The 27,430-nt window shown below is 53.8% G+C and overlaps 8 protein-coding genes across 8 annotated transcripts; 2 read left to right on the top strand and 6 right to left on the bottom strand.

Annotated features, from left to right (window-relative positions):
• Positions 1 to 3,797: 3,797 nt before the first annotated feature.
• BBA_04167 (LMBR1 domain-containing protein) lies at positions 3,798 to 5,291 on the top strand (the record flags this gene model as incomplete). Its single annotated transcript, XM_008599264.1, has 1 exon — positions 3,798 to 5,291. One exon carries the CDS (start codon positions 3,798 to 3,800, stop codon positions 5,289 to 5,291), a length of 1,494 nt encoding a protein of 497 aa, XP_008597486.1.
• A 390-nt stretch (positions 5,292 to 5,681) lies between these two features.
• Positions 5,682 to 6,671, bottom strand: BBA_04168 (Extradiol ring-cleavage dioxygenase class III protein subunit B; the record flags this gene model as incomplete). Its single annotated transcript, XM_008599265.1, has 2 exons — positions 5,682 to 6,517; positions 6,632 to 6,671. 2 exons carry the CDS (start codon positions 6,669 to 6,671, stop codon positions 5,682 to 5,684), a joined length of 876 nt encoding a protein of 291 aa, XP_008597487.1.
• Positions 6,672 to 7,828: 1,157 nt separating this feature from the next.
• Positions 7,829 to 9,016, top strand: BBA_04169 (Tpt1/KptA family RNA 2'-phosphotransferase; the record flags this gene model as incomplete). Its single annotated transcript, XM_008599266.1, has 2 exons — positions 7,829 to 8,239; positions 8,300 to 9,016. 2 exons carry the CDS (start codon positions 7,829 to 7,831, stop codon positions 9,014 to 9,016), a joined length of 1,128 nt encoding a protein of 375 aa, XP_008597488.1.
• Positions 9,017 to 9,426: 410 nt separating this feature from the next.
• Positions 9,427 to 11,637, bottom strand: BBA_04170 (PX domain-containing protein; the record flags this gene model as incomplete). Its single annotated transcript, XM_008599267.1, has 1 exon — positions 9,427 to 11,637. The coding sequence occupies one exon, from the start codon at positions 11,635 to 11,637 to the stop codon at positions 9,427 to 9,429; it is 2,211 nt and encodes a 736-aa protein (XP_008597489.1).
• Positions 11,638 to 12,642: 1,005 nt separating this feature from the next.
• On the bottom strand, positions 12,643 to 15,362 carry BBA_04171 (uncharacterized protein; the record flags this gene model as incomplete). The annotated part of the gene is made up of 2 exons (XM_008599268.1): positions 12,643 to 15,186; positions 15,246 to 15,362. 2 exons carry the CDS (start codon positions 15,360 to 15,362, stop codon positions 12,643 to 12,645), a joined length of 2,661 nt encoding a protein of 886 aa, XP_008597490.1.
• Positions 15,363 to 19,415: 4,053 nt separating this feature from the next.
• BBA_04172 (Mov34/MPN/PAD-1 family protein) lies at positions 19,416 to 20,482 on the bottom strand (the record flags this gene model as incomplete). Its single annotated transcript, XM_008599269.1, has 2 exons — positions 19,416 to 20,407; positions 20,458 to 20,482. The coding sequence occupies 2 exons, from the start codon at positions 20,480 to 20,482 to the stop codon at positions 19,416 to 19,418; spliced, it is 1,017 nt and encodes a 338-aa protein (XP_008597491.1).
• A 329-nt stretch (positions 20,483 to 20,811) lies between these two features.
• Positions 20,812 to 22,558, bottom strand: BBA_04173 (amidase-like protein; the record flags this gene model as incomplete). The annotated part of the gene is made up of 4 exons (XM_008599270.1): positions 20,812 to 21,176; positions 21,245 to 21,364; positions 21,425 to 21,548; positions 21,608 to 22,558. 4 exons carry the CDS (start codon positions 22,556 to 22,558, stop codon positions 20,812 to 20,814), a joined length of 1,560 nt encoding a protein of 519 aa, XP_008597492.1.
• Positions 22,559 to 25,109: 2,551 nt separating this feature from the next.
• BBA_04174 (uncharacterized protein) lies at positions 25,110 to 26,810 on the bottom strand (the record flags this gene model as incomplete). Its single annotated transcript, XM_008599271.1, has 1 exon — positions 25,110 to 26,810. The coding sequence occupies one exon, from the start codon at positions 26,808 to 26,810 to the stop codon at positions 25,110 to 25,112; it is 1,701 nt and encodes a 566-aa protein (XP_008597493.1).
• Between the last annotated feature and the right edge of the window lie 620 nt (positions 26,811 to 27,430).

A 27,430-nucleotide genomic window follows, 5' to 3' on the forward strand; every position in this document is an offset into this window, starting at 1 on the left:
TTCCCCGTGGGGGTGTGCGTAGATGTCGGTGCCGAAGGCGCGGGGGATAAGAAAGATAGAGATAGATGATTGTGAGTTGGCACGCGCCAAAGACGGGACTATCAAATTTTCGCTAGTTGACTGACACCTTCTGGCCTCGTGCATGTTAAAAAAAGATTCGACGTAAACGAGTAGGTGTCACTGGTGTCCAGTCGTCAGTCTATAAAGTTGCGCCGTTTTGCCCATTTGTGGTATTTAATGGATCACGTTGTGGACATTTGGCATGACATTTTGCTGAAACCGCCCGTGTCAATTTCATCACACCGCACTACAGGCATCAAATATCACACCAGCTTCGGCCACCCTCATTCACCTTGAAGGCCCGAACGGCACCTGGAGCCCGGCTGAGCGGCACATCGGGCCTGGGCTGCAATATGAGAAGTGTACGATGATGCACGACCAAGCGAGACAAGAGCATGTACAAGAAAATCCGGAAATGTGGTGGTATCGAGGCGTGCGAGGGTAGATCGCTGACAGGTTGTGCATGCCCGAGGCTGGCTGGCAGTCGCTGTGGCAGGCAGGTGAGACCAGAAGCGTTGTAGTTGCATCAATCTCTCTCCCTGCAGCGAGCTAGCCAGCCACGGTCCGTACAGTAGTACACCGCGGTGTGTTGCGATGCCAATAGCGCCTTTGCACAAGACATCGTGATGAGAAGAAGAAAAAAAAATATCAAGAAAATTTAATAAAAACCCAAATAATATGAGCAAGAAATTAATAGTCCTGGGAAGGCGAGTTGCGATGGAGACGACAACAGCGGAGATGCTCGATCCATTTCATTACGACCCAAAATCGACCAACAATTTTTTTCCGGCGCGCAGAAGAGGGGGGGTAGGTGTAGTAGGAACTCAGGTACTCGAGCGTCACCCGCCTGGAAAGACGCAAAGGAAGCCTCTAAAAATACAGGCGGTCAGACCACGGAAGGTGCGCCGGAATGCGGGTAGAGGTAGAGTTCAGACGTTACAGGCCTAGGCTACAGGGCGTGAAGAATCGAGCTCAGGGCCCCTCTCGCTGGAAGAATTTTTTTTTTTCGAATCAGTTCATGATACATTTACTGGAACCTTCCCCGTGGCACGGTCTAGGCTGGCTGCCCACTGTCGAATCGGTACGTGCTGCGCGCAGCGTGCTGTATGGAAAATTTTCTTTGCATGGCCCACTGCGTGTCAGGACGATTGGCACTCAGTAGTTGGGGGTGTGTGTGAATACAAACCTGCGAGTCGGAGCCGGCGGTGAACTCTACATGCAAGAGCTAAGTAGGTACCTGACATTTTAGTCAGTCCCAACGAGTAATCAGATATTTTTTGTTTAGTTATTATTTCTTCTTCCTCCTCGCCATGTGCTCATCTTTTCCTTAGGGCGGTGACATTGCTAGTCGGCTTTCGCTTGCCTGTCCGCCGCCCTTCGGCATGGAGACTATGCTTTTTTTGGCCCATCTCTGGTTCTCTGCTCCGATGAGACCATTTTCAGGGAAATGTTACTAATAAAAATCGAAAAAAAAAATTATGCCAGACAGCAAAGAGTATAACGGAGCTGCAAGAGTAGAAAAAAAAAACAGTCAGGTCGCATCGTGCAAAAGGCTTGGCTTTTTGCTACTACGACGGGGCCCGGAGGCAGAAGACCCGCAGCTCCGGAGCATCGATTGAGTGCAAGTGGGGCGACAGTCCGGCGAGGGCGTTTCGCGAAAAAGAAAAATATGGAAAAAAAAAAGGTACGTACTGAATGGGTATGCAAGTGAAAAGGGAGCGCGTGATTACTTGTGGGAGGAGCAGCAATAGAATAATCACGAACCGGTAGTTGCTTTTGAATTGTAAACAAGGCGTCACAAGTTGCAGATCATTAATGGCAGTGCGAATTAAACCTTTGATTGATGCAACTATATCAGCTCGGGGTCGTTGTGTATTTCTAAGCGGAAAACGCCAAAACGGTTGAAGCAACAGCCATGACGTGCTGTAGCGAGCTATGCACGCCGAGCCGTTGGGCTGACAAACTTTCCGCCGACGTCGTGACAGCAAGCCACTCAACTAGAGGCACAGATTCACGACATGGCTGTGCGCCCTGTGGTCTTGAGCTGCGTCAGATGACGACCATTTATGGCGGCATAGACACTAAATATTTGGCAACAGCGCAAGACGACGAGTCCAAGGGCGCATGGCGTAATTGTAGCAAGGCCCGAGTCCCATGTGGGTGCCATGGCACTCCTTCAAGTACACCTCAGCAAGCAAAACATCCTAGTGTGCGTGATGCCAGGGCCTGAAACAAGGGCGTAGTAATTATGGTGCGGCGATGAATCGAGGTCTGTTGTAAGTTGGACGGAAGAGCATGACAAAAGAAGGCAGTCGCTCGAATTGGACCTGCTGGCCGCCATTCGCTTGCCTGCAGGCAGGAGGAACGCAAGCAAAAGCAAAGTACAAGACATCGACAGCAAGTGGGACCGCTGTCGAAAAGTAACTTTTTTCGCCTTGTGTGACTCTTGTTCGCCAGCTGCGAGTGGCGGCTGGCGGCTGGCAACACTGTAGTTGGCAGCTGGCAATTGTCGTTTGTTAGCAAGTTACAGGGGAGCCCAGGGCGTAGACGTCCCCACCGCCGACACGTACAGTGGGCACGACGTTGCTGGTAGCGCTCGACTGCACCGTAATACTGGTCGACTTGGTGCCCGCCGTTGACTGGTAATTACAAGAGTGACTCGCTAGGGGGCGTGTCAATCACTCCCGTTTGCCTCGTGTCGGGGGTGTGGCTAAGCCGGTACGTACTTGTCCCTGGCTCTATCGCGGTCCATCCATGTACATGTTTTCTGGGTCCTCATCGGCCGTCGACGGCTTCTGGCCCGCGACAAAACTGAATTCAAGTCAATAAGGTACTCAGCGCTTTTCTCTCCTTGCCCCAATGACACATAATTTTTTTTCCATACGCCTCTTCCAACCGTATATTACTCCTTGATGCCCTCTTCCCCGTACTTTGCTCTCCTCCCGTTCTTGTATCATTCCGTTACAACAAACCGTCACTACCCCAGACTTGCCTACCGTCACAGCCTCTACATCACCTCACCCAGCATCACATACTGCAACTTGCATCATCCCTTCCTCTGCCAAACACCACCTGTTCCCTTGGCACTTACTTACACCAAGCTCGACTGCCCAGACATAGCTTTACAACTCGGCCATTACCATAGGAATCCTCATTCGCCTCCGCGTTACACCCATCTCTCCAAGCCAAGACAAAAAAAGAGTCGAGCAACTGCACCGCTACATAAGCCCTTGCCGTTAATAAATCAAGGCTTTGCACCACCCTGCGCTATCGGCAGTTCTCATCACACGTCAAGCTCGGCCTTTGCCTTTCGTCCTTGATCTGGGCCAATCGTCCTCGAGTGGCGTCCTGTACTACAAGCCTAGCACTATTTACGCTTGCCGCCGGGAAGTATCGCACAACATCCCCGCGCCGCCACCAGCCTGAATGAGTGCATAGCCTAACGAACGCCTTGGCTTTCACTCGTGCGCCTCCGACATACAAGACACAACCGTCTGCAAATCGTCCTGCTTTTGCAGCCACGGTTTTCCTGTTATAGCAAGCCTTCAGTCGTGTGCCCCTCCTGCTGTCAACTCCAAGACACCAACGCATTTAACAAGGAGGGGTACGCTGAGCTTTTATAAGCCTTCTTCCGTGTTGTCCAACTAGCGACAACTTCTCTCTCACCAAAGAACATTACAGCAGTTTCCACTTACACTACCAACCCCACTGCGCCCTAGCGCATACATACCGACGACATGCCTCACCTCGTCTCCAACTTCCTCCGGTCCTCCACCGGCAACATTTCGCAAATAAAAAACGCCGCCCGCTCGCGCACTGCCTCTCGCAATGCCTCTCGCAATGCCTCGTGCGACTCATCCAGGAAAAACTCCGTCTCAGGCAGCCCGTACGAGTCCGACGCCGACGACCACGCCGTCAAACCCCACGATTTGATTGACGCCGTCAAGAAACACCACAAGCTCACGCTTCCCTTTGGTCGCTCCTCCAGCTCGCCCGTGCGCGAGCTGAACCCGGCTTCCTGCAGCGTTGCTGCCATTGATTGGAGCATCGAGAGCCCGCCCATCATCTTTCACGGCACCCGCGAGGATAGCACCGGCGCCATTGTCTCTGGCCAGCTTTTCCTCGACATCAAAGATGACGTCGTCGACATTGACAGCTTCAAAGCCACCCTCAGCATCCACACCACGCACAAGCGCCCCTGCCAGGGCCACTGCGCCGAGTGCCAAAATCAGATTACAGAGCTTCAAGCCTGGGTCTTTCTTGACCACACCACCAAGCTGCACCGCGGCAAGCACGCATTTCCCTTTTCAGCGCTGCTCGGCGGTGAGCTGCCCGCTAGCACCAACACCCCCCTCGTCTCCATCGCCTACGAGTTCAAGGCTGTCGCTCAGGTATCGCGCCACGCCACAGGCACCGCCGCGCCCATCCAGCTCAAGTTTGACCGCACGCTGCTGGTCAAGCGCTCCGTGCCGGAGCCTCTCTTCCCGCACCACTCGGTGCGCGTCTTCCCACCGACCAATATCAAGGCCAGTGCCGACTACGTATCTGTCGTGCACCCGACCAGCACCAACAAGCTGACGCTTAAGCTCGATGGGCTCATGAGCCACAACGAAAAGGTCAAGACGGTCGACCTGTGGAAACTGAAGAAGGTGTCGTGGAAGCTCGAGGAAACCATCAAGACGGTCGCCCCTGCTTGCGACAGGCACGCGCCCACAGCCAGCTCCGTCGGCAACATCAAGGGCACCGTCCGCAACGAGGTCCGCGTCATTGGCGAGAAGCAGCTGCATGAGGGCTGGAAGTCGGACTACTCTGGCCACGACGGTTCCGTCGATATGGAGCTCGACTACAGCATCAGCCAAGCTCGCAACCACGCCGGCGAGCTCAAGTACGCCTGCGACACCAAGACGGCCGACGGCACCGAGGTCACCCACTCGCTACTACTCGAGCTCATCGTCTCCAAGGAGTACGCGCCCGAGGGCAAGGCCCGTCAGGCCACGCCCACCGGCACCGGCCGCATCCTGCGCATGCACTTTGGCGTCGTCGTCACCGAGCACTCGGGCCTCGGCGTCAGCTGGGACAACGAGGCGCCTCCCATTTACGAGGACGTACCCCCGAGCCCGCCCGCCTACCCGCTTGAGTCGCCCGTCGACTACCAGGACCTCCAGCCGCTCTACGCGCGCCCTTCGAGCATTGACGCCTCGGCGCTGGACGACACACCGACTTCATCATAGCCCGCATGCATGGCATTTGCTTTACTCATCATGGTTTTTGATTTGCAAAAAGCGTTTGATTTCCTCTTTTTCTTTTTATATAATACAAATATACCCCGGCAGCGAACAACGGCACTGCATCGGAAAAGATTATTGGTGGGCCTTTGTCTATTTCTTTTTTTTCTATTGGATGAATCATGACGACTTATGGACTATGATTGGGAACAAGACTACTTTACTCTATTTATCGTGCTCGACACAAGGGCTTTGACAACCAACATGTACCTAATATATATACTGAAATACAAAAACATGTACAATCTGACGCGATGCTTTTTTGAGCATATGACTAAATACTCTGCGCTTAAAATTACAAACCATGTTAGATTCATTTCTCGATTCCATCACCCTTTACGCCGTCACTGCTGGCGCCCCCCAGTAATACGTGAATATGTCCACGCCCATGTACTCGTCCTTGTACGTCTTGCCCGGGCCGTCCTCCTTCCTCGCCGCGCCCGCGCACACAATGAGCGGCATAAAGTGCTCGCCGCCCCTCGGCGGGTGCATCACGTCTGCAAACGGCAGCTCGCGCCACCTCGCCACCTTGTCCGCCCTCTCGGTCTCGTTGGCCGCCGTGACGGCGTCCGTCACGGCCGCGTTCCACTCGTCGGTCCGCTCCTTGAACGCGAGCCACTTTGGGTCGGCCGACATGCTGCCGAATCCGCGCAGCGACTGCATAACGGGGATATTGTGAAACGACGCGAAGCCGGAGCCGACAATGGCGACGTTGTCGTCGCGCAGCGCCGCCAGCGCGCGGCCCATGCGCAAATGCTGCTCGGGGTCTTCGCTCTGGAGGACGGAAACCTGGACAATGGGTATATCGGCGTCGGGGACGGCGAGCTTGAGGGGCACAAAGACGCCGTGGTCCCAGCCGCGGGTGGCGTCGAGGGTAGGGGACAGGCCCTCGGCGGCCATGGCTTCAAAGACGCGCGCGGCGAGGGCGGGGGACCCGGGGGCGGGGTAGGACAGGTTGTAGGTCTCCGGGGGGAAGCCGTAGTAGTCGTAGAGGAGCGGCGGGGACGGGCCCGAGGAGATGCTGGGGTGACGGGTGGTCCAGTGCGCGGTGACGAGGATAATGGCCGAGGGGCGGTGGTCGGGCGAGGAGAGGCGCAGGATCTCGGGAACGCGGTTCCGGAGGGAGGCGATGATTGTCTTGTGGCCGGGATCGTTGAGCAGAGGCATGGGACCTGCGGGCGCAAAGTTAATTAGCAAAGGTGCGGCGCAATCGTGGAAAGGGAAGGCAGGGAGGAGGGGGGGGGGGGAGGAGGGCTCGTGGGTGCTCGGAATGGGGGGTTCCGTACCTCCGCCGTGGGAGAGGGCAATGACAGGTCCGACAGGCATCTTGGGCGCGGCGCGGAAGAAGCGTAGTGTAAACGGGATGGCCAGGGCGAGGATGAGCCAAAACAGATCCATTTACTTCATTTCGAAGGAGGGGAGAAGGGGGAGAAAAAGGTGAGGGTCGACTTATAGGTTGCGGAAAACAAGTTGAGATGGGGAATCGGATGGCGGTTTCCATTTATCGGTGACGAGGTGGGATGGAAAGAGGACCCGGCGCTTATCAATCAGGAATCGGTGAATTCAACCCCGCCGCCGCCGCCGCCCGCCCGACCGAGTAAGGGACTGTTGAAACTTGAACTAACTAGTGGGCACGGGAGAAGAGCAGAGCGCTGGATCGGTAATTGACAAGGAATTGAAGATTTTTGATTAACAATTGTTAATAATACATTGGCTGGGAGGTGTATAGGCTACACCATAAGTAAGGTCATCTGTGTGTCGTATACGTGTATCTTAACGGTTGTGCCGGGTTAAATAAGCTGTCTATTGATGACTATTGATTATACAATACAAACAAAAGCGGCAACAAGCTTATTATCATGGACTATCGACCCCGGGAATCGATGAAGTTCGAGTTGTCCAACACCCGTACTCGTGGCTGGTCACTACTGAGGTACTACTATCAAAAGCCCGAGGCTCCGTATAATACGCCTCGCAGCGGGTCAATTTTGCAATATTGATGCACTGCTTGATTAGACTGTAAAACGAATACTAGGAATAGATATATTGAATGACCTCTCATCTGGGAAATAAAATACCCACGAGCAGCACTTGGAAGTTTCATACAAGCTTCAAGAGCACATCACTCACACTATTTCAAATGGACTTGTCCCCGTTGTGGAACGTTGGCAGTTGTGTACGCCCTCAGTTGCACCGGCACAAGATAATTGCTCCATGACAATTTAGCTAGACATGTCAGAAAAGAAACAAGGCATTTTTTCTTTTTTCGAATCATTTATTTTTCATGGACTGCTTCACCACTGCTGCCTGAACCTTCACTGCACTACATCAGGCGTCTTTGTTAGCTGGTGGTTCAGTGGCCTCCACAAGCCGGCTGGTGTGACTAATTTTCTTTCAATCTTCATGAAGCGCAAAAAAAAAAAAAATAGAACCTTTCGAACTCACACAAATCTCACACATCCCTCACTCGAAAAAATCTTTTAATGCGTGCGCATCTCTCACTCCTCACTGCCTTGAGAGCACAGAAACCCAAGTTCCTCCACTTGAACAAATACGTTTCGGCAAGCGGGCTTGCTCACCGCGCCGGTCCGCAGCACAAACAGCGCACGACTGTTGAACCACAGACGTCTCTTCTCCACAGCGGCATGGCCAACGAGCAGGCCGCTGGTATCGCCACTATGGATATCCAGCAAGACATCACGGACAAGCTTGATAATCAAGCAGGTGGGAAACACGCCAGAGGTGGGCGGAAAGGCCGTGGTGGGCGAGGCGGCGGCGGCGGCGGTAACCGCTCCAGCGACGTTTCACGGGCGCTGTCACGACTATTGCGGCATCAAGCTGAGAATGCGGGCATTAAGCTCGATGGCGAGGGATACGCTCCTCTAGACAAAGTGGTGCGTAAATTTTTTTTTCCATATATTGACAACCATCGAAATCTTACTAACGCGCAGCAGCTACAATGGGGTCCTCTTGCATCTCTAGGCGTCACGCTCGCCGACGTGCAATCCGTCGTCGCCACCAACGAGAAGCAGCGCTTCTCCCTCAAGCCCACCACCACCACCACTACCACCACCACACCCGCCTCTCCGGCAGCGCCCCCCTCCACCAACCCTGGCGACTACCTCATCCGCGCCAACCAGGGCCACTCCATCAAGCTCGAGTCCTCGTCGCTCCTCGTCCCCATCACCACCGCCGACGCCGTCCCCGCGCGCGTCATCCACGGCACCTACTACGCCTTTTGGGAGCCCATTGTAGCCGCCGGCGGGCTAAGCGTCATGGGCCGCAACCACATTCACTGCGCCGCGGGCACGCCCGAGGAGGAGGGCACGGTGAGCGGCATGCGCCGCGACGCGCAGCTGCTGATTGAGATTGACGTGGCGCGCAGCATGGCGGCCGGCGTGCGATGGTGGCGCAGCGATAATGCGGTGATTCTGACAGAGGGCGACGACAACGGGCTGCTGAGCACCGAGTTCTTCAAGTCGGTGCGGGGGAGGCACGGGGATGTGGGCATGCTTTGGGAGAATGGCGTTGCGGTGGCGGAGCTGCCGCCGGACGTGAAGAGGACGGTGCCCCACGGAAAAGGCCCGAGAGGAGGGGGGAGAGGGAGAGGTGCAAGGGGGCGAGGACTCGGGGGGAGGACAGACGGCAGTAGAGGTGGACATCAGGAATAAGAGAAGAATCCAAGCATCAAGAGAGATGGCCTTCACCTTGGTCAATGGATGGGCATGCATCTATAGCGAAATTACACGTATGAGCTTAATTCAGACAACGCGTTCCAAGATGATTCATTGATTATTCCAAATATGATTGTGTTCACCTGCAGAAAACATCCAGCATCTCAGTTACCGGCATGATTCTCATCTACATCGAACGGACTCCCCCTCCTCCTCACCGTCTTTGCCTGTGGAAGAAGCATCATGGCCAAATACGCTCGTCGTCGACGACATCACCACCCTCTTCATCAACATGTCCGCCATGACACGCGCCCACTGCAACGCGTCGAGCATCAACAAGTGACGAATACCGAGCAGTTATAGTCGACAGCCATCCATAGCGTCTGCTTCCGTACACACGTCCTGTCCTACTTCTTCCCAAACACTCTTCTTTCCATATTCACAGCCTGCATCAGCGCCGTAAACGCCTCACCCAATTTCTCTACCACGATACTCACGTCCGGCGCCCGCGGCACCGTCCTCTGGCCACCCGCCGTCTGCTCCGCCACGAGGTCGCCGCCCGCAACCCCCGTTTTGCCCAGCGTTGCCAAGTGTCGCACGTCTGCGCCGCGCCGCACCGCGGCCGGCTGTGCAGCGCTGGCCGGCGTGATGAGCGTGTCGTCGAGGATATCCTGCCAGCGCGCGAGGTATATGCCAGGTCCCCAGCTACCGCTACCGCTGCTGCTAGTCTTTTGCGCGGCTAGCTGTGTGAGACGCGCATCCGAGCCCTTCTTGAGCGTCGCGAGGTAGCTCGCATGGGCGTTGACGGCGGCGAGTACCTTGGCACGCGCGACGTCGTCTAGCCCAGAGACGAGTCCATCAAGGGACTCATCCATAGCGCTCCTCGTTGCATCCGATGCCATCTGCTGCCTGAAACGCACAATAGATGCATTGCTCCACTCGCGTATGTCACGCCACACTTGGGGACAGTTCTTAGCAACGGCGTGGACAAACTTGTGTAGCAGCGGCTTGTGGTCGTTGAGCAGCTTGACGTAGTCTTCGACCGTGGCAGCGCCGCTATCGTGCGTGCTCACGCGCACAAATTGGGTGATGAACTCTTGCAGATCCTGCAGGTGGTCTCCTAGGTCGACGCGCTCGTGCACAATGCGAATCATGGGGTTGTAAGCGGCGGCTACCTCCTTCAGCGCTTTAGTGAAAAGGTCTGGCGGCTGGCGACACAGCACCCTGGTGATGGCATCGCGGTCGCGGATCGACAGCAAAGCCGAGTAGTATTGGAGACATAGCGCGTGCTGCTTCTCGCTGAGCTGTTCCACGAGCGTCGGGTCGCGCGCCTTAAGCATCGCCACAACGATGGATTCTTTGGCTTCGAGGCTCGCCTTCCTCAACGCCGAGTGCTCTGCCTTGCCGCTCGCGGCGTGCGCCTGAATCGCCTCGAGCATCTCCTCGCTCGGCGCGCCGTCCTTTGCCTGCATCTTGTCGATGCGGTGTATAATCTTTTTAAATTCGCTCGCATCCCGCGACAGCACCAGGGAAATGATGTTTTGCAATAAGTTCATGCCGTCGTCGTCATTTTGGGTAACGCCTAGCCAGTTAGTCAGGCCGGTGACGCTAAGCTTGGCCAGCAGCAGCCGTATCATGCCGCTCATCATAGTGGCGGCGTTGCCGATGCGTAACGTCTGCTTAATCATCTTGTAGGGAACCAACCCGTGGACATTATCTAGCAGCTTGAGCAGGTACTGTCCGTCGGGGGTCAGTACAAAGATGTGGTGCAGCAGCGCGGCGAGATGGAGAACAATATAACTGCTAGACGCGTCGACGGCGACCGAGTGCTCCTCTAGCTTATCCGTCTTGGCGAGGTAGTCAAACATGTTATCCACCAAGTCGCCGTAAACCAGCCCCTCTAGGACATCCTCCCACGCGCGAATAAGCTCCTGGCCGTCATGAAGATTGTAACTCCTCTTCGTTAGCTCTTCCGTTGTCGGTTCTGAGCTTTGGTCACCCCTCCTCCCAACGCCGCCGAGAAATCCCCTCGAAATCATCTCAATGACAGACCCCGAGCCCGAAGACAGCGTCTTGCGCGCCCCCATCGTCCCTTTGTCATAGCTTTCCGACAGATCAGCCTCCGCGAAGCGGCTCAGCAGGCCCTGCACGCGCACAGCCCAAAAGTCCCTCGGCAGAGTCTTCAAGGCCGGCAGCCGCATCACAAACGTCGAGGTGAGCAGCTGCATGACCGGCAGTGCCGATAGTGTGCTAGCGTCCTCCTCATCGCCCTCGGCGTCGCTAGCATCGCTCCCGAGTGATAGCTCGCCGACCGGCGGCGTGTATGCGCGCGGTGAGTCGGGCGCCGAGGGCGTCGGCGTTACGCCTGAGCTGCCGGAGCGTCCCCAGAGGCTGAGCGCGAAGCCCGTCAAGCCGCCGCCACTGTTCGGTGCTGGCGCAGCAATGTCGTGGCGTTGGGCCGCGCGATCTTGCTGCTCTTCATTGCGAAAGGGAAAGCCATGTGTAAGGACGCCGTCTGTGGACTTGAACGCTTCGATTTCGGAGTACGTCTCATGATGAATGAGAATGTCAAAGAGGGCGGCTGTCTGCTCTGGCGTCAGGAGCTGTGATCGAGACATGACCTTTGTAGGCGGTGAAGTGGGTGAATCTTGCAGCTCAAATCTGCTACCGAAGCCAAGTAGGAGAAGAGCGTGAGCCCTTCACTCCGTTAATAATGTGACCTGAGAAATGCCGTGTCACATTTAACCCTGAGAGGTAGCTTCGCTGGGCGCGACAGAGGGTCATACGGGGCGTTGAGCGTCTATTCTTTGTTGACCAAGCCTCTCCAGGTTACGGAACTTTTGTATTGATGCCTAGTCGTGTCACTTTCCAAGTTGTTTGATGCCGCGCTTGATTGTTTAGTATTGGAAGATGGATAGAGCTGTCTGCGCCATGATGTAAACAGGGGGCTGTCCACCCGCAGGAGAAGCGTTATTACGTTGAAGAAAGTCTCCACCCCATCATTAGCACTCTGAATTCGCAGCACGGCAACGCCACGTCACTGACAATCCCCCGCCCCCGGTGTACCAAAATAGTGAACCTTTACCTCGGCCTTTCTAGAAAACAGGTGCGCAGATTTACCAAATCGCTGCTGCCTATCATGATGACGGTAATGGAAAGGAGTTGTCATCGTAGCGGCCATCTTTGGCGTCCACCCCGCACCTCGCACGCACCGATGTGGGTAATAGGCTCGGAAACGGCATGCGACTTTGAGAAGGGTTTAGACGAAGAGTACATATGTGTTGGTTCCAAGAGTTCTCTTTTTTCATGCTCATCTTGTCCCCTTCGTGCTTCTCTTCTAATTTTTCATCATTTTGAAACATTTCTCTCATCATGTACGCGAACATTTTGATAGTACAATGCGTCTCATTAATATCAATAAACTATGACTTGAAGGAAATTACAAAGGATAGTCGGCCATGAGCCAGGGTAGGGTTGTGGTGCGACGCTGTAAACCAAGAGTCTCCAGCTAAAGACTACAAAATAGACACACCATGGGTATATAATCGTATCCGAAACACTTTCGCAACATAAATTTTCCTCGCGTTCTTCAATCCTCATCTCTAGTTGGCTCAGTAGGAGACTTAGTTGATGGGAACAGGGTTGGTGGGATCGAGAGCCGGGGCAGCAGTCTTCTTAATGCCATGACCGTTGGCGATGCCATTGCCATGGGCATTCAGGCCAGTGCCGTTGGCGTGGAGGGCGTTGCCGTTGGAGTGAAGACCGTTGCCGGCAGCAATTCCACTGCCAGCAGCGACGCCGCCGCCACCGATTTCGTTTGCGCCAGCGAGAGTATTTCCACCCACAGCGTTTCCACTGCCAGCGACACCGCTTCCGGCGCCAGCTCCCGTGGGTCCGCGGGTCTTGCTCACGATCTGTGGAGCGGCGGGAATGTCCCGACTCTTGCTGGCGTTACCAATAGAGAAGACAGGGCTCTCCCACTTCTCGCCCTTGAGAGCAAGCTGCTTGTACTCGGTAGCCTTGGAGCTCACACCGCCAGGCAACTTGAGACCAGGGAAGATGGACTCGTCGTCGGTCATGGTGATGTTGATCTTCTTATTGTCATCCGACTTGTTCTTCTTGAGCTGCTCCTGCTGCTGCTTGTTCTTGAGAGCGCGCTGCTGGCTGGCGTCGTAGAAGCGCTTGAAGAAGTTTGTCTTCTTGCCATCCTCGCCAGGGTGCTCGCCAGCCCGATCGGCCTCCTTCTTAAGCTCGTACAAAGTGCGGTCATACTCGTTGCACTGATCCTTGATGGCCTTCTCAACGGCCTTCTGCAGAGCAGGTCGCAGGGCACGGAGCAGGACAGGCTTGAAGATGGCAAAGAGACCCTTGAATTTGGACTTCTTGAGCTTAACGTTCAGGCTCTTGAAGTCAACGTCAACCTTCTCCACCTTGAAAATGTTCTGGCGATCAGTCTTATCGGCAGTGGAGACCTTCATGCGGAAGGAGAAGCCATCGCCAGGTAGAAGGATATCAGCAACACCAGTGTCGGTGATCTTGGGGAAACCGGTTTTGCGCTTAATGTGGTAGCTAACATCGCGCAGATCCATCTGGATACCGGAGACCTTGAGGTCAATCATGTTCTGGTTGCGATTGGTAATATTCCTGCGACCCCACTTCCAGTTGTTGTTGGAAACAAGCTCAGCAACATTGGGCATGAAATTGTCACTCTCAAGGATGAGGTTCTCAATGACGGCGTCAAAGCCGGGGTCAGAGTACTCGATGCGAGGGATGGGGATGTAGGCAATGTTGCGGAGGATGGAGGGCAGAATGACATCGAAAACATCCTTGACGAGGTGGGGCTTGAATTCGGGCTTGCCATCGGCGTTGTTGCCGAGGTTCTTGAAGAGCTTCTGGACAGCAGCACCGAACTGCTTGTTCTGGGGGTCCTTATCGAACTGATCGCCGATAAACTTAATCTCGTCGATCACGTTGTCAGAGTGGCCCTTGTACTTCTCGCGAAGCAAATGGCGGCCTTGCTGGTAAAGAACATCCCAGTCCTTGGTGGACTGTTCCTCGAGGACGTAACCCTGTTCGAGGAGCAGGCGGTTAATGTACTTGTCCATGTTGTTAAACCAGCCCTTGAGCTCAGGGTCCTTCTGGGCGTCCTGGTAGATCTGACCAATAGACTTCCAGAGATTAGAGGTGGAAGTGCCGTTTGCGAATCGCTCAAGCAGGGTGCGGAGGTCGGCCTCGGCAGCAGCGAAGCCGCTGCGGGCCTGGTTCAGAGAGCCGCCAGACTCCTTACCGAGGGAGCGACCGTGTTCGCCATAGGTGCGGGCAAGGCGGAGGAGGCTCTGGACGGCCTGAGAGTAGTCGGTGTGTTGCTGGCACTCAATGACCATCTTCTTGAGGCGGAAGATGATCTGCTCCTTTCGCTCGGCAGGCATTTTCTTGTCAAAGTACTCCCGAGCCTTGCGACGCTGCTCTTCCTTCTTCGCCTTGATGTTCTCCTGGGTCTCGGGATCAACATTCTTGTCGAGCTTCTGCTTGAGAGAAGACTTGGCGGTCTCGTGGCCGGCAGCGACGTTGGCGTCGCGGGCATCACCAGAAGAGGGAGCAGCAGCAGACTTGACATTTTCGGCAACCTCCTGAGCATCCTGCTTGGCGTTGCCCTTATAGAAGCCCTGGGCCTGCTTTTTGAGGTCTTCCTTGTTCCACTTAGGGGCCTCATGCCAGGTATTGTCCTCGGCAGCCTGGTCAATCTGGGCGAGATCATCTTCCGATGGGCGGACGCGACCAGCAGCGTTACTAGCGGCATCGCCAGCAATGTCACGGAAGAGGACAGTCGAGTCCTTGAGCAGCTTGCGGAATTGTCCATTGGTGATGAGCAGGGTTCCAAGGGTTCTCAAACCCTGAAGGGCTTCCTCGCCATCCTTCTCGGCAGAATCTTTGCTGATGGGAGCCTTGGGGCCCTGGACGGACTTGGCGTCAAATTGTGTGGTCTGCCAGATGAAGTCCTGGATGAGGTTGCCGTCATTCTTGGAAAGGACAAGGTTCTTGGCGAGTCTGATGACCTCGCGGGTGTCCTCAATTAGGAGCTTGCCGTCGGCGGAGAGTTTGGTGGAGGGCTTGGAGAGGGCGGGTGACTGCAAAAAGCTGTTCAGAGCGACATCAATCTGGTCATTCTGTGAAACTGATCAGTAATTGAAGGCGCGGTCGTCTGACTGGCGCTGAGGCGACTTACGGAAGGGACCTTGCCGGCCTGGAAAGCGCGGAAGATACCATAGACCTGGAGTTTGCGGTTGATGTCGGCATCCTTCTCCTTGATGTTGGTAGGGCGATTGACGTTGGCGGTAGCCATGATGGGTAACAACTCCTGTTCAACGTCCTTTTTGTTGATTCAAGATTTTAATTTGATGAAATCAGATGCTTCGGCCTATTCAAAGGTGAAGCGAGAGGCGGAAACGTTAAGACAGCGTTGTCGTTAAAAATTAGGATGAGGTATTGCTTTTGCGGGTATCTTCTTCTGGGGGTATCACAATCGAGGAGTCGTGTTTGGGGTATTAGAGAAGAGGGTATACAGAAGAAAATTTGATAAAGAGAGAAGAAGAGGGGGGGCTTGCAGCGAAACGGCAGCCGAAGGGGTGTTTATACCAGAGCAAGAGTTGAGCTAGCTGGGGGTCGAGCTGGGAAAGCTTGCTCGGATGGTGACGTTGGGCGGACACGGTGGGTACGTCATAGCAATCGAGGTTGGAAGTACAGCGCAGCCGCTGGTCTCAGCATTTGGGAGGGGAGGGGTGGCCAGAGCACTTTGGACAGAGCTAGCCAGGGCAGTAGAAAGAAAAGGTCTCGATCTGGTTCTTACACTGGAGGGGCATTGTCAATGCTGGTCGACTAGACGCTTGCAACATTGGAAACCAGGAACGCATTCATCGGGCAGACCACCAGCATGGATCGACGGAAGAGAGGGGGGTGTGGCTAGTGTTGTACTGCCCTAGTCAAGCCATAACCATCGTGAGCTGTGTTTGCTGTGTTTTGCAGCGCTGTGCAAGCTTTTCTGCTGGTGTTGGCTGACGATTGATTCGAGAGCGCTGGGAAATTGATAGTGGGTCGTTGGACTCGCTTCTTATGCAGAGCACTTGCCGTCGATCTTGGTGTCGCGGATGGAGTCAGCCACAATAGCAGTTGCTGGTCACTGCTGTGAAGCTTGCAAACGATACTGAAAGCAGCCTGCAGCTGAGACGATTGCGCAGCTACCGTCGGCCACCTTCGGTTTATGTTTTGTTGAAGGAAAAAAGAAAAGAAAAAAACTTCCTGCATCCAAGCTCAATCATTCTCGATTCCTTCAATCAGACTATTTCTTCATGCACGCACTCAGTGGTCGAGTAGTCGCTCGCCATTGCTCTCAAGATGCCCTATACGGTGCATTGCCTGGGTGATGTTCAACCCCACATTCATAGACCAGCAAGCGAGCAAATGGGCCGACGGTCGCTGTGAGCCAACTATGCATCCAGTTCAAATTAAGTTTTCAGTACCAGGACTCTCGTCGCCGAAACTGTACAGTCATATGTACTTGAGACGCTTGTGCATTTGGGTATTTGACGTTGCTGTCTTCCGCTGGCCCTCCAACTGTGCAGGGGTTGACGGCTTGTCATTGTATCTTTTCCTCGTCTTTTGGAATTACCAATGCCATGTCTGTATGTAAACAAAGGGATTGAGTCATCCCCAGGATCTCACTGATTGATATCCTATCTGATTGATATCCTATTCCTTTTCTGCCTTTGCTATCCCTTTTTCTCTTGATGGCAACAGAACTCGCACCATTACCCTGACTCAAGTGCCCAACACTAAAAGTCATGACGTCAACGCGAGTTCGAGCATTGGTGAACCTTAGCCACACCCAGGTGCCAGTCCGCGGCAGCCTACCAACATCGCAATACAGCAGCTGCACCAGCTGAGATTACTTGTCGAACTAGTTCAACCCAATTGTTCAATTTACTCAAAGCCCGCCTAGAAAGAGCCTTTGCTAGCCACGCTAGTATATCTTTGTCCCAAAACATCTCCTCTAGTGACTGTGCTAGATGCGTCGGCAGCGCCCTGGCCGGGCCCGCCAGAAGCTTGGATGGGTGTGGCGGTGCAATCTCCCTTCGCTACTCCACCCGTCGGGACACGTTCTTTCCAAAAAACCAAGTCTTTGCTTGATACATGCACGCCCTTGTCCGAATGCGCTTGCCTCTCTGTCACGGACACCGCCGTATTCACAGACAGCAAACATTAGCATTTTCACTACCTCTGTTGCTTGACGAATCTCGATTTCTTTGTTTCCTTGCCCTCCCTTTCCTGGCTCATTTCACCACGCGTACGCGCTTGCTTCTCTGGACGGCTTGTTGTCACATCACATCTCCTTTTCTCTTTGTTTCTCCTTTACGCCCTCTTGGTGCATAGAAGATGTTGCCGTCGTGCTTCGCCTGTAACAACAAATCAATATTCCCCATTCAAAACTCGTCCATCCAAGCCCAAAGGTGTCCACACAACCATTCCTTCCAACTCGTGGTGCATGTGAAGACGCCTCTGGCCCACCACGCTTCAGCACGACAGGGGAGCCACGGTAATGAGAGCATGCCCAGCTTAATTCTGCAACGCGCAACCGCCGCACTGTCACACAATACGAAGTATTGCTTCGTTACCATCAGCCTGCACAATAATCCAAAGCTCGTTTGGAAATTTTTAGTTTATACTCTCCAAAGGTCTGCACATAGACAACTACCTGGAGCAGTAGCTTCACCTACTTAACCACACGGCGTTTGGCACATACCCCGTAACTAACTAGTGCTCCATGCTCCCCAGCGTTCATCAAAACCATACTCCGTACGATGAATGCGAGAATCCTTTCGCTTCACGATAAGCCTATCCAGGACCCCCTGGTATTGTTCCACTGATCTATAATTACGTGATAACGTACGGATACATACCTGAACCACCACTGATCAGGTTGACAGCATCGCAAGGAGCCATGCTCTTCGGCATTCCGAATTCCGCGGCCATGCTTGCTTTGCTATCATTGGCTCTGCAATTCCATTGCGTCCCAGATTGATAAATCAAGGGGCCAGCAACGCCAAGCTACAATCGCCATGCAGTCAGGAACACGACTTTCTTGCCCCTGAAATCTCTCCATCAGCGACGCTCCCAGAAGATATCACACTTTCCATTCTAGCACCGGTAACATAGGCCGAAAAATCGGTCTCGTCCAAAATAAAAAAGACACAGGTAGATAAACACACGAACACACACACCCTCCTTGCCTCCCCACAGAGATTTTCCTCGCTAAACCACATGCAATTGTGGCGCACCAGCCCCATTTCAGCCACACTGGGCAACGATTGACATGCAAGGAAAGCCACGCACCTTTGCATTGGCTGATGCCATTATGATGCTTGGACTCGCAACGGCTTCTTTGCGTTATATGACGTAGCCATCACGACAAGATCGCGTAGTCAGTGTGCAATACATGCTGCAATACAGGCTGCAATACATGATGCGATATACGCTGTTTCTGGCACGCCCTGGTTTTCTTCCCACTCTTATCTTAGGCAAAGGGGTCCTCTTTCCCTCCGTTGCGCCCTCCCGCATTCAAGGTAGCACACCACTTGCAGAGCTTTTGCTCTGCTGCACCCGTGTGTAAACATGTCTAGCAACAGTTTTGAAGTGTAGAGTAAAATCGGAGGAACTGGTGGTCAACTTCAGATGACCATATGGCGTAGTCTCGTTCAGTTGGCCTTTGCCATGTGTGCATCATACCCAGATCTTTGGCTGTAGTTGCGTCTTGCACGTAAACGTGCAATGCTAGTAGTGTTTTGGCGTCCAAATCCTTAAAGATACCCAATTAGGCGTATCGAAATTCTGTCAGTGGAGGATTGTCTTGCCCGTTCAATTACCAACCCCGTGCCCCCGCTTTGATTGTTTTCGCTGGCAGAGGACACACGCAGATCATGACTTGTGCTGTCGTGTTAGCATCCCGAGCGCATGCAACACGTCACACCCACGACATTCAGGTACACTCAACACGTTCGACAGGACCATCACAATGACGAGCTCAGGTGCCACGTGTCGTCGCAACTTTTCTACAGAAATTGAGCTCAAAAGCATATGCTCCGCAAACTCCGATCCTCTGCCCTAGCGCGCCTAGTTTGCCTTCTACCGTTGCCTCATACTGCTGCAGCGGCGGCGATTCGTGTACAACGGCTCCTGGACGATCAAAATAGTCTGCAAGTGCCACTCGCTCGCGCAACTGGACCATCACATCCAAGGACTTGTCTGACGCAGTCATATCCACAAATCCAGCGCAACAATGCATGTCGTAAATGGATTTCGTTACTGCTATCATCAGCTCTAAGTCTGCCTTTCATGTCACTCTTCATGTACTGTTTTGATCCCCCAAGTCGTTGAAAAGAGAAGCCTTGACGCCAGTAGCCAGAAATCCAGCTTTTTCCTTTGCTGCAATCATGCTTGCCTCGCTCGACAGCTTCTGCATCGCCTTGTCCCCAGCCTTGCTTCCACCACCACCACCACCCATTACCAGCATCTGCGATCCGCGTCCACGCCTAATCGCCGTCGTAGCCTCCTTAATTCTGGATGCGAGGTCAAGCATCTGCTTGTTTGCAAAGTCACGATTCGTAAGTAGAGGGTTCTGACTTAGCGTCTGTACCCAGTACTTGTGCCATAATAGCTCAAGTAGATGTGTGTCGAGTGAACTTTTAAAGTGTGACACTTCAAGACTGTAATATCGACCCGAGTGCGCGCCAAATTCGGCTGCCTTGTCAAGTGGCACGGCCTGAAACCCATCCGCACCGGCTGCATCGGCTTTGTATGTCGCTGGGTATGTACGGAATGCTCCAATGTCGACCTTGCCAGCACTGATTGTGCGATCAGGGTCCACGACAACGGCCAGGAACGGGTCCTGGAATTGCTGCTGCATAGCCTCGGTCTCGACATCGATACCACTCAGCCAGCAGCCGTACCCAGGATGGCTGTGGTACCATCCGACAACATTTTCTTGGCGGCCCTGCGCACGGCAAAGATCCAGATACTCGACAATATATTCGTTCGCTTCGCCCTGGGCATTGACACGGGTCTCAGTACCCTCGACGGGGAGTCGGAATGCGTCGGTGACAACAAAGGTGTCGCCTTCGGTGTAGCCTTGCATCAGGCCCATGATTTCGAGATTGCCGCCAGAGCGGGCATGCATCGTCATCTTGATGAGTGCAACAGCACTTATGCGGACATGCTTGAAGTAGTTAGGGTCAGCCATCCACGGCCGGGCGTTTTGCGCAGCCTTTTGTGCTTCTGCATCGTACTGGTACAGAGCATCTCGCTTCGTATCGATGAGTTTAATGTTGTTATCGAGCTCTGTTCGCAGTTAGTATATGTAGATTGACTCAAGGCACATGCTGAATTACCCCATGACCTGAGAGCCGTTTCCATCTTGACTGCGTTTGCCGTCAAGACGGATGGCGATGTAGGATGTGAGTTGGGAGTTAGTGTTGCCCCGCACTAGCTTCGCTGCCTACAGTTATCGATAGTAGTCGGTGCTTCACTTGCAATCCGATGAACAATGAATTTTTGAATTAGATTTTTTTTCACAGCTCACGACCTAATTCAGAAATCGGCCAATCGAATGAAATAAAGAAGAAGTTTTGATAATTGTTGGCGAATGCTGGAGCACTGTGCTGTCGTCTGAGATCCTGGCCGTCAATCCAGGGCGGACTGGCCACATTCTCCCAAGCTCCTTCTACTTTCTCCCAAGATCCTACCTACGGCATCATTTCCAAATCTGGCGCCTGTGTGCCATCGAATGCCTTTCCCCACGCACAGACAAATCGCAAAAGTGTCTTCTCGTCACCGTTCTTCGATAACGCAAACATGCCGTATGGCTGCCCATTCTTCCTCCAATTGCCCAGGGGCACAGTCGCACAAGGCCAACCCGCGCAGGCAGCATAAGTGACAAGCTGGCACTCTGACGATGAGAGTACAATGTCAAGGTCTCCGTTGCGACGCATGATATCTGATATGCCGTTGTCACCAGCCAGATGGCGGAGACGTGTCACTATGTCCTGAAGCATTTCGGGCCGCATCTTGCTATTGGCAGCGGCAATGAGCTCGGTTTGCGTGTCATATGCTAGAGCATGTCAGTACATCATCCCTCCTCTCATCTCGAGAGAACGAACACTTTAGAAGTTCACGTACGGAGTGGTAATGCCGTGTCGGCATGAGCATGATTCCAAGCTATAATGTCTTTCAAATCTTCGATGCCAGCGTGTTCGAAGCAACCAATAAATTCTTTGACCTGGTCGCTGAACTCACCATCTGCCACAATTCGATCAGAAAAGCCGAATCTTGAAGGAGAGCGACTTGCATATGACTTACAAGATGTACTTATCAGGGTGTCCCGGCCATACTTTATGCTGTCGGGCTCCGGAGCTTGCACAGGATATACCACACGACCCCCTCGGCCTCGCATTTTGGACACAGCATTCTCATACTCCTTGATCTGATAACGCAAATGTCAAAAAATGTCTTTTTATTTACGATTTCAGAGGGTGCACTCACCACTCGGGCGTCTCCCCATTTTTCAGCAACGAGACTCTCATGCACGCCCCAAGTGCTTGCGACGACACCCACCGCGAGGCCGCGAAACTCTTGCCCTAGATGACCATCCTTTGGTAAAGCCGAAATGCTGTATCTGGGATTTCTTTGCATAATTTCAGATAGAGTAACAATGTCCGTTGGATCCCTTGCGATCGACCCAACACAGTCGTAGCTCTCGCTGACTCTGAACACGCCTTCCAATGGCACCGTCTTATACCCGCATTTGTACGCATAGATACCGCATAGGCTCGCTGGGTACACCAACGCGGCAGAAGTCTCCGTTCCAATGGATAGAGGAGCAAGACCGGCCGCAACTGCTACGGCCGAGCCCGACGAAGAGCCTGCAGTGATGGGCTGATCCTCTTCCCTCAAATTTCTTCTTCTATACGGGGACTTTGTTTGCCCACCACATGTACTCCATCCAGACTTGATGTTGTTGGACTTGAGACCGCAAAACTCCGTCATATTGGACTTGCCGAGGATAATCATGCCGGCCTCTTGTAGGAGGTCTACCAACGGGGCGTTGCGTTTCGCCGTCATGCTGGCAAATACCGCGGAGCCTACTGTTGTAGGCATACCCAGCTCGGGACCTGTGACTATAACATCTTTTAGGATAATTGGAATACCATGCAGCTTGCTCCGTAGGGCCCCTGGACGCGCACGGCGCTCGGCATCCAGGGCAGTAGCATGAGCGAACAGCTGCGTTCGCGGTCGGATGCTTAAGAGACAGTTGAGGCGGCTGTTGTATCGTTCAATACGACGCAAATATGACTTGATCAGATCCACACTGGTGATTTCGCCAGCAGTCAGTTTTGCCTGAAGAGCTGTGGCAGAGAGCTGATGAAGGCCTTGATCCATGGGACGACGGACTGGGATGAAGAGGGTAATCGTCTCGGTCTCGATATATGCCATGACCAGACCCCTGGACGTTTTCGAGACTTTCCTACTAAACACCTTTCTACGACAAGTGTTCGCCGCAGGAAAGAAGTCTTTTTGGTACGAGAAAGCGTTTTCACACAGAATCGAGGGCAGACAGAGGTTGCCAAACAAGCCGAGGTGGAAGAGAAAACGGAGAGGAACGAGAATAACAGATACGAAAAATTCACGACCAGGGATTTCAAATAAGTGGATGAATGTATGCCACAACTATACCGAAAATACATCGTTACATTGGCTTGATCGGGAACGGATATTGTGTATTGGAATTAGCCACTCACGCCTACAAGACACCAAACAGCGAAACATACTTTTTACTTTCATCCTGCAGTGAAGCCTGTCCGACTTTGAAGAATCCACCAGTTCCCTCGTCAAAACTTTCATTGGTTATCCTTGGCCGGATAAACGAAGAACCCCTCTTCTCGGAGCCTTACCTGCTTGGTTTGGCGCCGCGCTGCTGGCAAGTATTGTGTGCTCAGCTGCATCAGATCAAATCAGCAGGGTTCGAGGCTCGGTGGATCTCAAAATACATCTAACAAACGAGTTTTTCAGTTCTCTTTTAGTCAAATTGGTGTATGAGGTGCAGCGAGTCTCGAGAGATCGCGGTCAAACGCGGAGCAAACTGTGCACAAGAGAGCCAGGGAAGTTGCGGACGACATATCTCGCTGAAACTCGTAGGCCAGGGTTTATAATTGATCCTGAAAACTGTGAGGATTCACAAGCGGTTTACTCGGCCTGCATTCAGCGTCGGGCAATGTCCATTGGCCCAGCTAGAAGGGATGTAGATAGATGCATTATGCGCGTGCTGTGCACTTATCACCGAAGGTGGGCGAAGACGCGATGTGAAATGTACGCACGCCAGCAGGAGAAGAAGATATTTGCAGTATGTGAGCTGATGGTGGAATGTCTTAGTGGCTTGATGAATACGCTGTCGGCCATTTTTTTTTCGAAGTCATTTCGTGGGCGTTCGTCGCCTAGGTTCTGTACGTGCAGTTTGTGGTCAAACTCGATACTGCTGCTCGTCTATTTCACCAATCAGAGAATCTAGGACATTACTAAAGATTTCGCGGACTTGAAGACATAGATGCATGAAAATTGTGGAAAGTAATTATAAAAGAAATAGAACGAGTAGGAGCAGAATGATGCGTAGAATCAAGGGAGATGGGCATCTTGTGGACAACGGGGCCGGTAAGAGTACAGGAACGTTGTTTTAAAAATGACTGGCTATAACTATGTACGTCAAGTTGCTTTGTTTAGAAAAAAAAAGAGGCAAAATGGTATCGTGATGCTAGGCCGCCAGTTTTGCAACCGCGGCATGTAATCCAGAGCCAAGGCTCACGGAAGAAAAGAGATTGTATCCAAAAAGGAGAAAGAAACCTGTGAAAACCATGAAAAGAGGCAGCGAAACAAAACACCGAAACAATGTAAATGCTAGTCCAGAAAAGAAAAAAAACAAAGACCGTTTTCAAGCAGACTTCAAGCAAGGTGGCAAGTGTTGTTGATTCCCAATTGCCCTTGATTGCTGAACCACAACCATAACCAAGTCTCTCTCTCGCCCATGCTGCTATTCGTTCGATTGATAATAATAAAACAACCTCGTTTGGGGCGGGCCTCGTGTGTGCCGAATCCACATCACAGCATCAACGCCAACGCGCAAGCTCGCTGAGGTGCTGCGTATTGCATGAGATGGATTCCCTGGGACGGGACAAAAGGAGACCTCGCTTGAAGCGGGCCCTGATGTGACATGATAATTTAGCGCTACCGCTGCAAAGAGAGAGACGGCGTTGTGTGAAAAGAACAGAATGAGGGAAGAGAGAAAATGCCGTCTTCAAGTTTCCGGCCTTCCTATTTCGGAACAGGGCGGCATGCAGCCCAACGCACGCCTCATTAATATGACAGCTTCCACTATCATTCGCCCAAAAAGCTGCAACAGGACGAGAAGAAGAAAAAGAAGGACGGAACTTTTCCCCTCTCTACTGTTGCAGCGATGCCCTCCCTACATCCCTCCTCACAGGCTTGAGAGGTTTTTTATTGGGCGGATTGAGGTGTGCGAGCCTAAGGATGCAGAGAGAGCGGGGTTGCGAACCCGACGTGCTGTACTTATTTTTTTGACGCTTTTCTCCTGGTTCCAATTGGTACCGCGGACACAAATATTTCGTCGTCGCGCCGCGGTTACCGAGCCTCTGGCAAGATTCCAAAAATGCTTCCATGGCCCGAGCTTTTCTGGATGCAACGATGCATCATGTCTCCCGAGGGCTAAAATGTTGGGCTAGGGACACACACCAAAGGCCCGTGGTCCCGAAACGGTGGTATCCGCATCGCAGGGGGCCAATGATGCAAAAGTGCGAAGCAGCCCCAATGGAAGATGCCGAAAAAACGCCCTGTGACGTGGCAGTCCTTTTCAGGGTCTGGTTCTTGCGAAGCGCGACAAAAGAAAATTTTGACCGTGGCCCACTGTGGGAGCGATTGGCCCGGCTGGCCTGCTGGCCTATGACTTTTGATCCTTCGCTTTCCATTCTTTGCTTCTTCATTGCTCGTAGGTAATGGGGATCCACCTGGTTGGAACCCCGTTGGGCCCGACGTCTTGGGCGTCGGCCGACTTGATGGGTGCTTTGCGAGGCGGCAGAACCCAGCGCGCGCGGCCCGGCTTGCGATCGTCGAGCTTGCCACGCTTGCGCATAGCCATTTCCATGACGGCGATGCGAATGAAGTCGGGATTCTCGCGAATCTCTCGCTGTCGCATGGCGGCGGGGAGCAGGCCCTTTGGGTGCTGGGGCTGATGGTGGCCCGATTTTGGAGCGGGGCTGCTGCTGCCGCCACCTGCACCACCACCGAGGATGCCGGTACCAGTCGCGCTGGCTGCAGGCGGCAGGGCTGATGAAGACGGAGGGTTCCACGAGGGCGCGACGCGGGCCCGGTGCACCTTGTACGTCTGCATCTGGATCGACGTCAGGCGAGGGCGCTGCGGCCCGTCTTGGGGCTGGGCTTCGAGAGGCCGCGTCGTCGGGTTGAGGTAGCGGCGCAGCTCGGCCGAGGGCATCTCCTCGGTGACCGGAGGGCGGCGCTCGTCCGTGTAAGGGACGTTGGGGTCAATGGTCAGGATGGAGCGGGACAGCAGGTCGTCGGGCGGAAGGGCGGGAAAGTTGATGCTGGAAAACGATTTGGCAGCGGATCGCAGGGCGCGCAGCGAGGCCGTCAGGTTGGACTTGAAAGCGGCCTTGAGCGGCTTGAAGGGCTCGCTAAAGACGGACATGGGTGGCTCCTCAACGGGCACCGACACAATGGGATGATACTCGTCCTCGTCAAGTCCGAGGGACAGCGGGTGCTCGTCGCTTAGAATATGCGGAGGCGAGCGAACTGGTTCGAGAGACTTGCGCGCCGGGCTGCGGGTGCGTCTTGGGCGGGCAAAGTAGGGCGATGAGTCAAACGAAGACGCCGGGTCGGTGGCGTAGCTATCACCCAACGACGGGACCGAGTCACAAGAGACGGTGTGCCGTAACGGGAAGCCATCAGGGCTTTCGCAAGTGCTCATGTCATCTTCCGTTGGCAGCTCGTCTGGCGGCGACAGTAACAAATCCAGAGGGCTGCCCGTCAGCGAGAAGCTGAGTTCCTTTTCCGAGACGTGCTGGTTCTGGACGATGTCCTGGACGGTCAGAGACTTTTCAAATTTCCGTTTTTGCCGTACTGGTTGGCGGTGACGGGGAATATCGGTCATGGCCAGAAGAGCCGCAACCGAAGGGGAGACGGCGTCTGGCGAGTGGACATCGCGGGCGGTGCGCTTGCTGCGCTGCGAGGCATGGTGTTTGTCGCGGTTGGTGCCTGTGCGGCTGGACTGGCGAGGGATCTGGACGGGACTGCTGGTGGATGTTGGAATTTTGATCTGTCGGGAGGAATCGACCGTTTTGGTAATTGAGGAGCGTCGTTCACCACGGCCTTTGCTCATGGTGGTGGCGCTGGCGTTGTTATTGTTGTTGGCCTCGCTGTCGTCCGACTCTGAGGCGGTTGACGAAGAGGACGAAACTGCAGCGGTGGTGACTGTGACGGAGGCGTCCAACTTGCAGTCGGCATACTTGGCGTGCAATAAGAGGGAAGAGACGGAAGTGGCTGTATCGACTAGGGTGAGGAGGGTGGAAGAGGGTCGGGGAGGATGATTACTTGTACAAGTACTGATAGGAGGAGTTGGGCGGCGAGGCGGATGTCTGGTGGACCACCAAGAAGTGTGAGCCATGACAATGACGGGGGATGGGATGGAGCTTTTGCTGGAGCTGGCCAGATTAGCTGGGCTGACTGGGGAGTGTTTGGCAGCGGACGGCAGTGTGGTGGGGGCATGCTTTTCCAGTGAATGGGCCGCCTACAAGGGGCGCTGTAACCTTCTGCAAGTCCGCTGTAACCTTTTCGCCGACCGCTGCAACCTTCTGTAAGCTCGCTGTAAGCCCGCTGGTGGCAGATCCCCCTGTAGCGGGTTTTGGTGTGTCACGGCAGTGGAGCCGTAGCTGGCGAAGACTCTGCCCAACGTGCCAACTGCCTCAACAGGCAACCTCTCTCTGGCCGCGCTAGCAAAAGTGCTATCTGGCCCCTAAAGTCCGGTCTGTCGGTGCAAGTCGGTGGCTTTCCCTCTTCTCTCCCGCTGGTGCCGGCGAATAAGGCAGGCCACAATGTTGCGCCTGCACGTATTTGCAGAGGCCGAGCCTATGCTACCTTATGGCCGGGATCGCTAACAAAGTTGCTGAGAGGGAGAGGGCCCGCAGGGGAAAAAAAATAACAAAAAGACGCTGATCAGGGTCTTAACGGTATACTGCACCACCTAGACAAGCAGGGGGAACCGGGGGGGGGGGAGGGGGGAGGGGG

Source organism: Beauveria bassiana (assembly GCF_000280675.1).
Source record: "Beauveria bassiana ARSEF 2860 unplaced genomic scaffold BBA_S00009, whole genome shotgun sequence".
NCBI classification, from domain to species: domain Eukaryota; kingdom Fungi; phylum Ascomycota; class Sordariomycetes; order Hypocreales; family Cordycipitaceae; genus Beauveria; species Beauveria bassiana.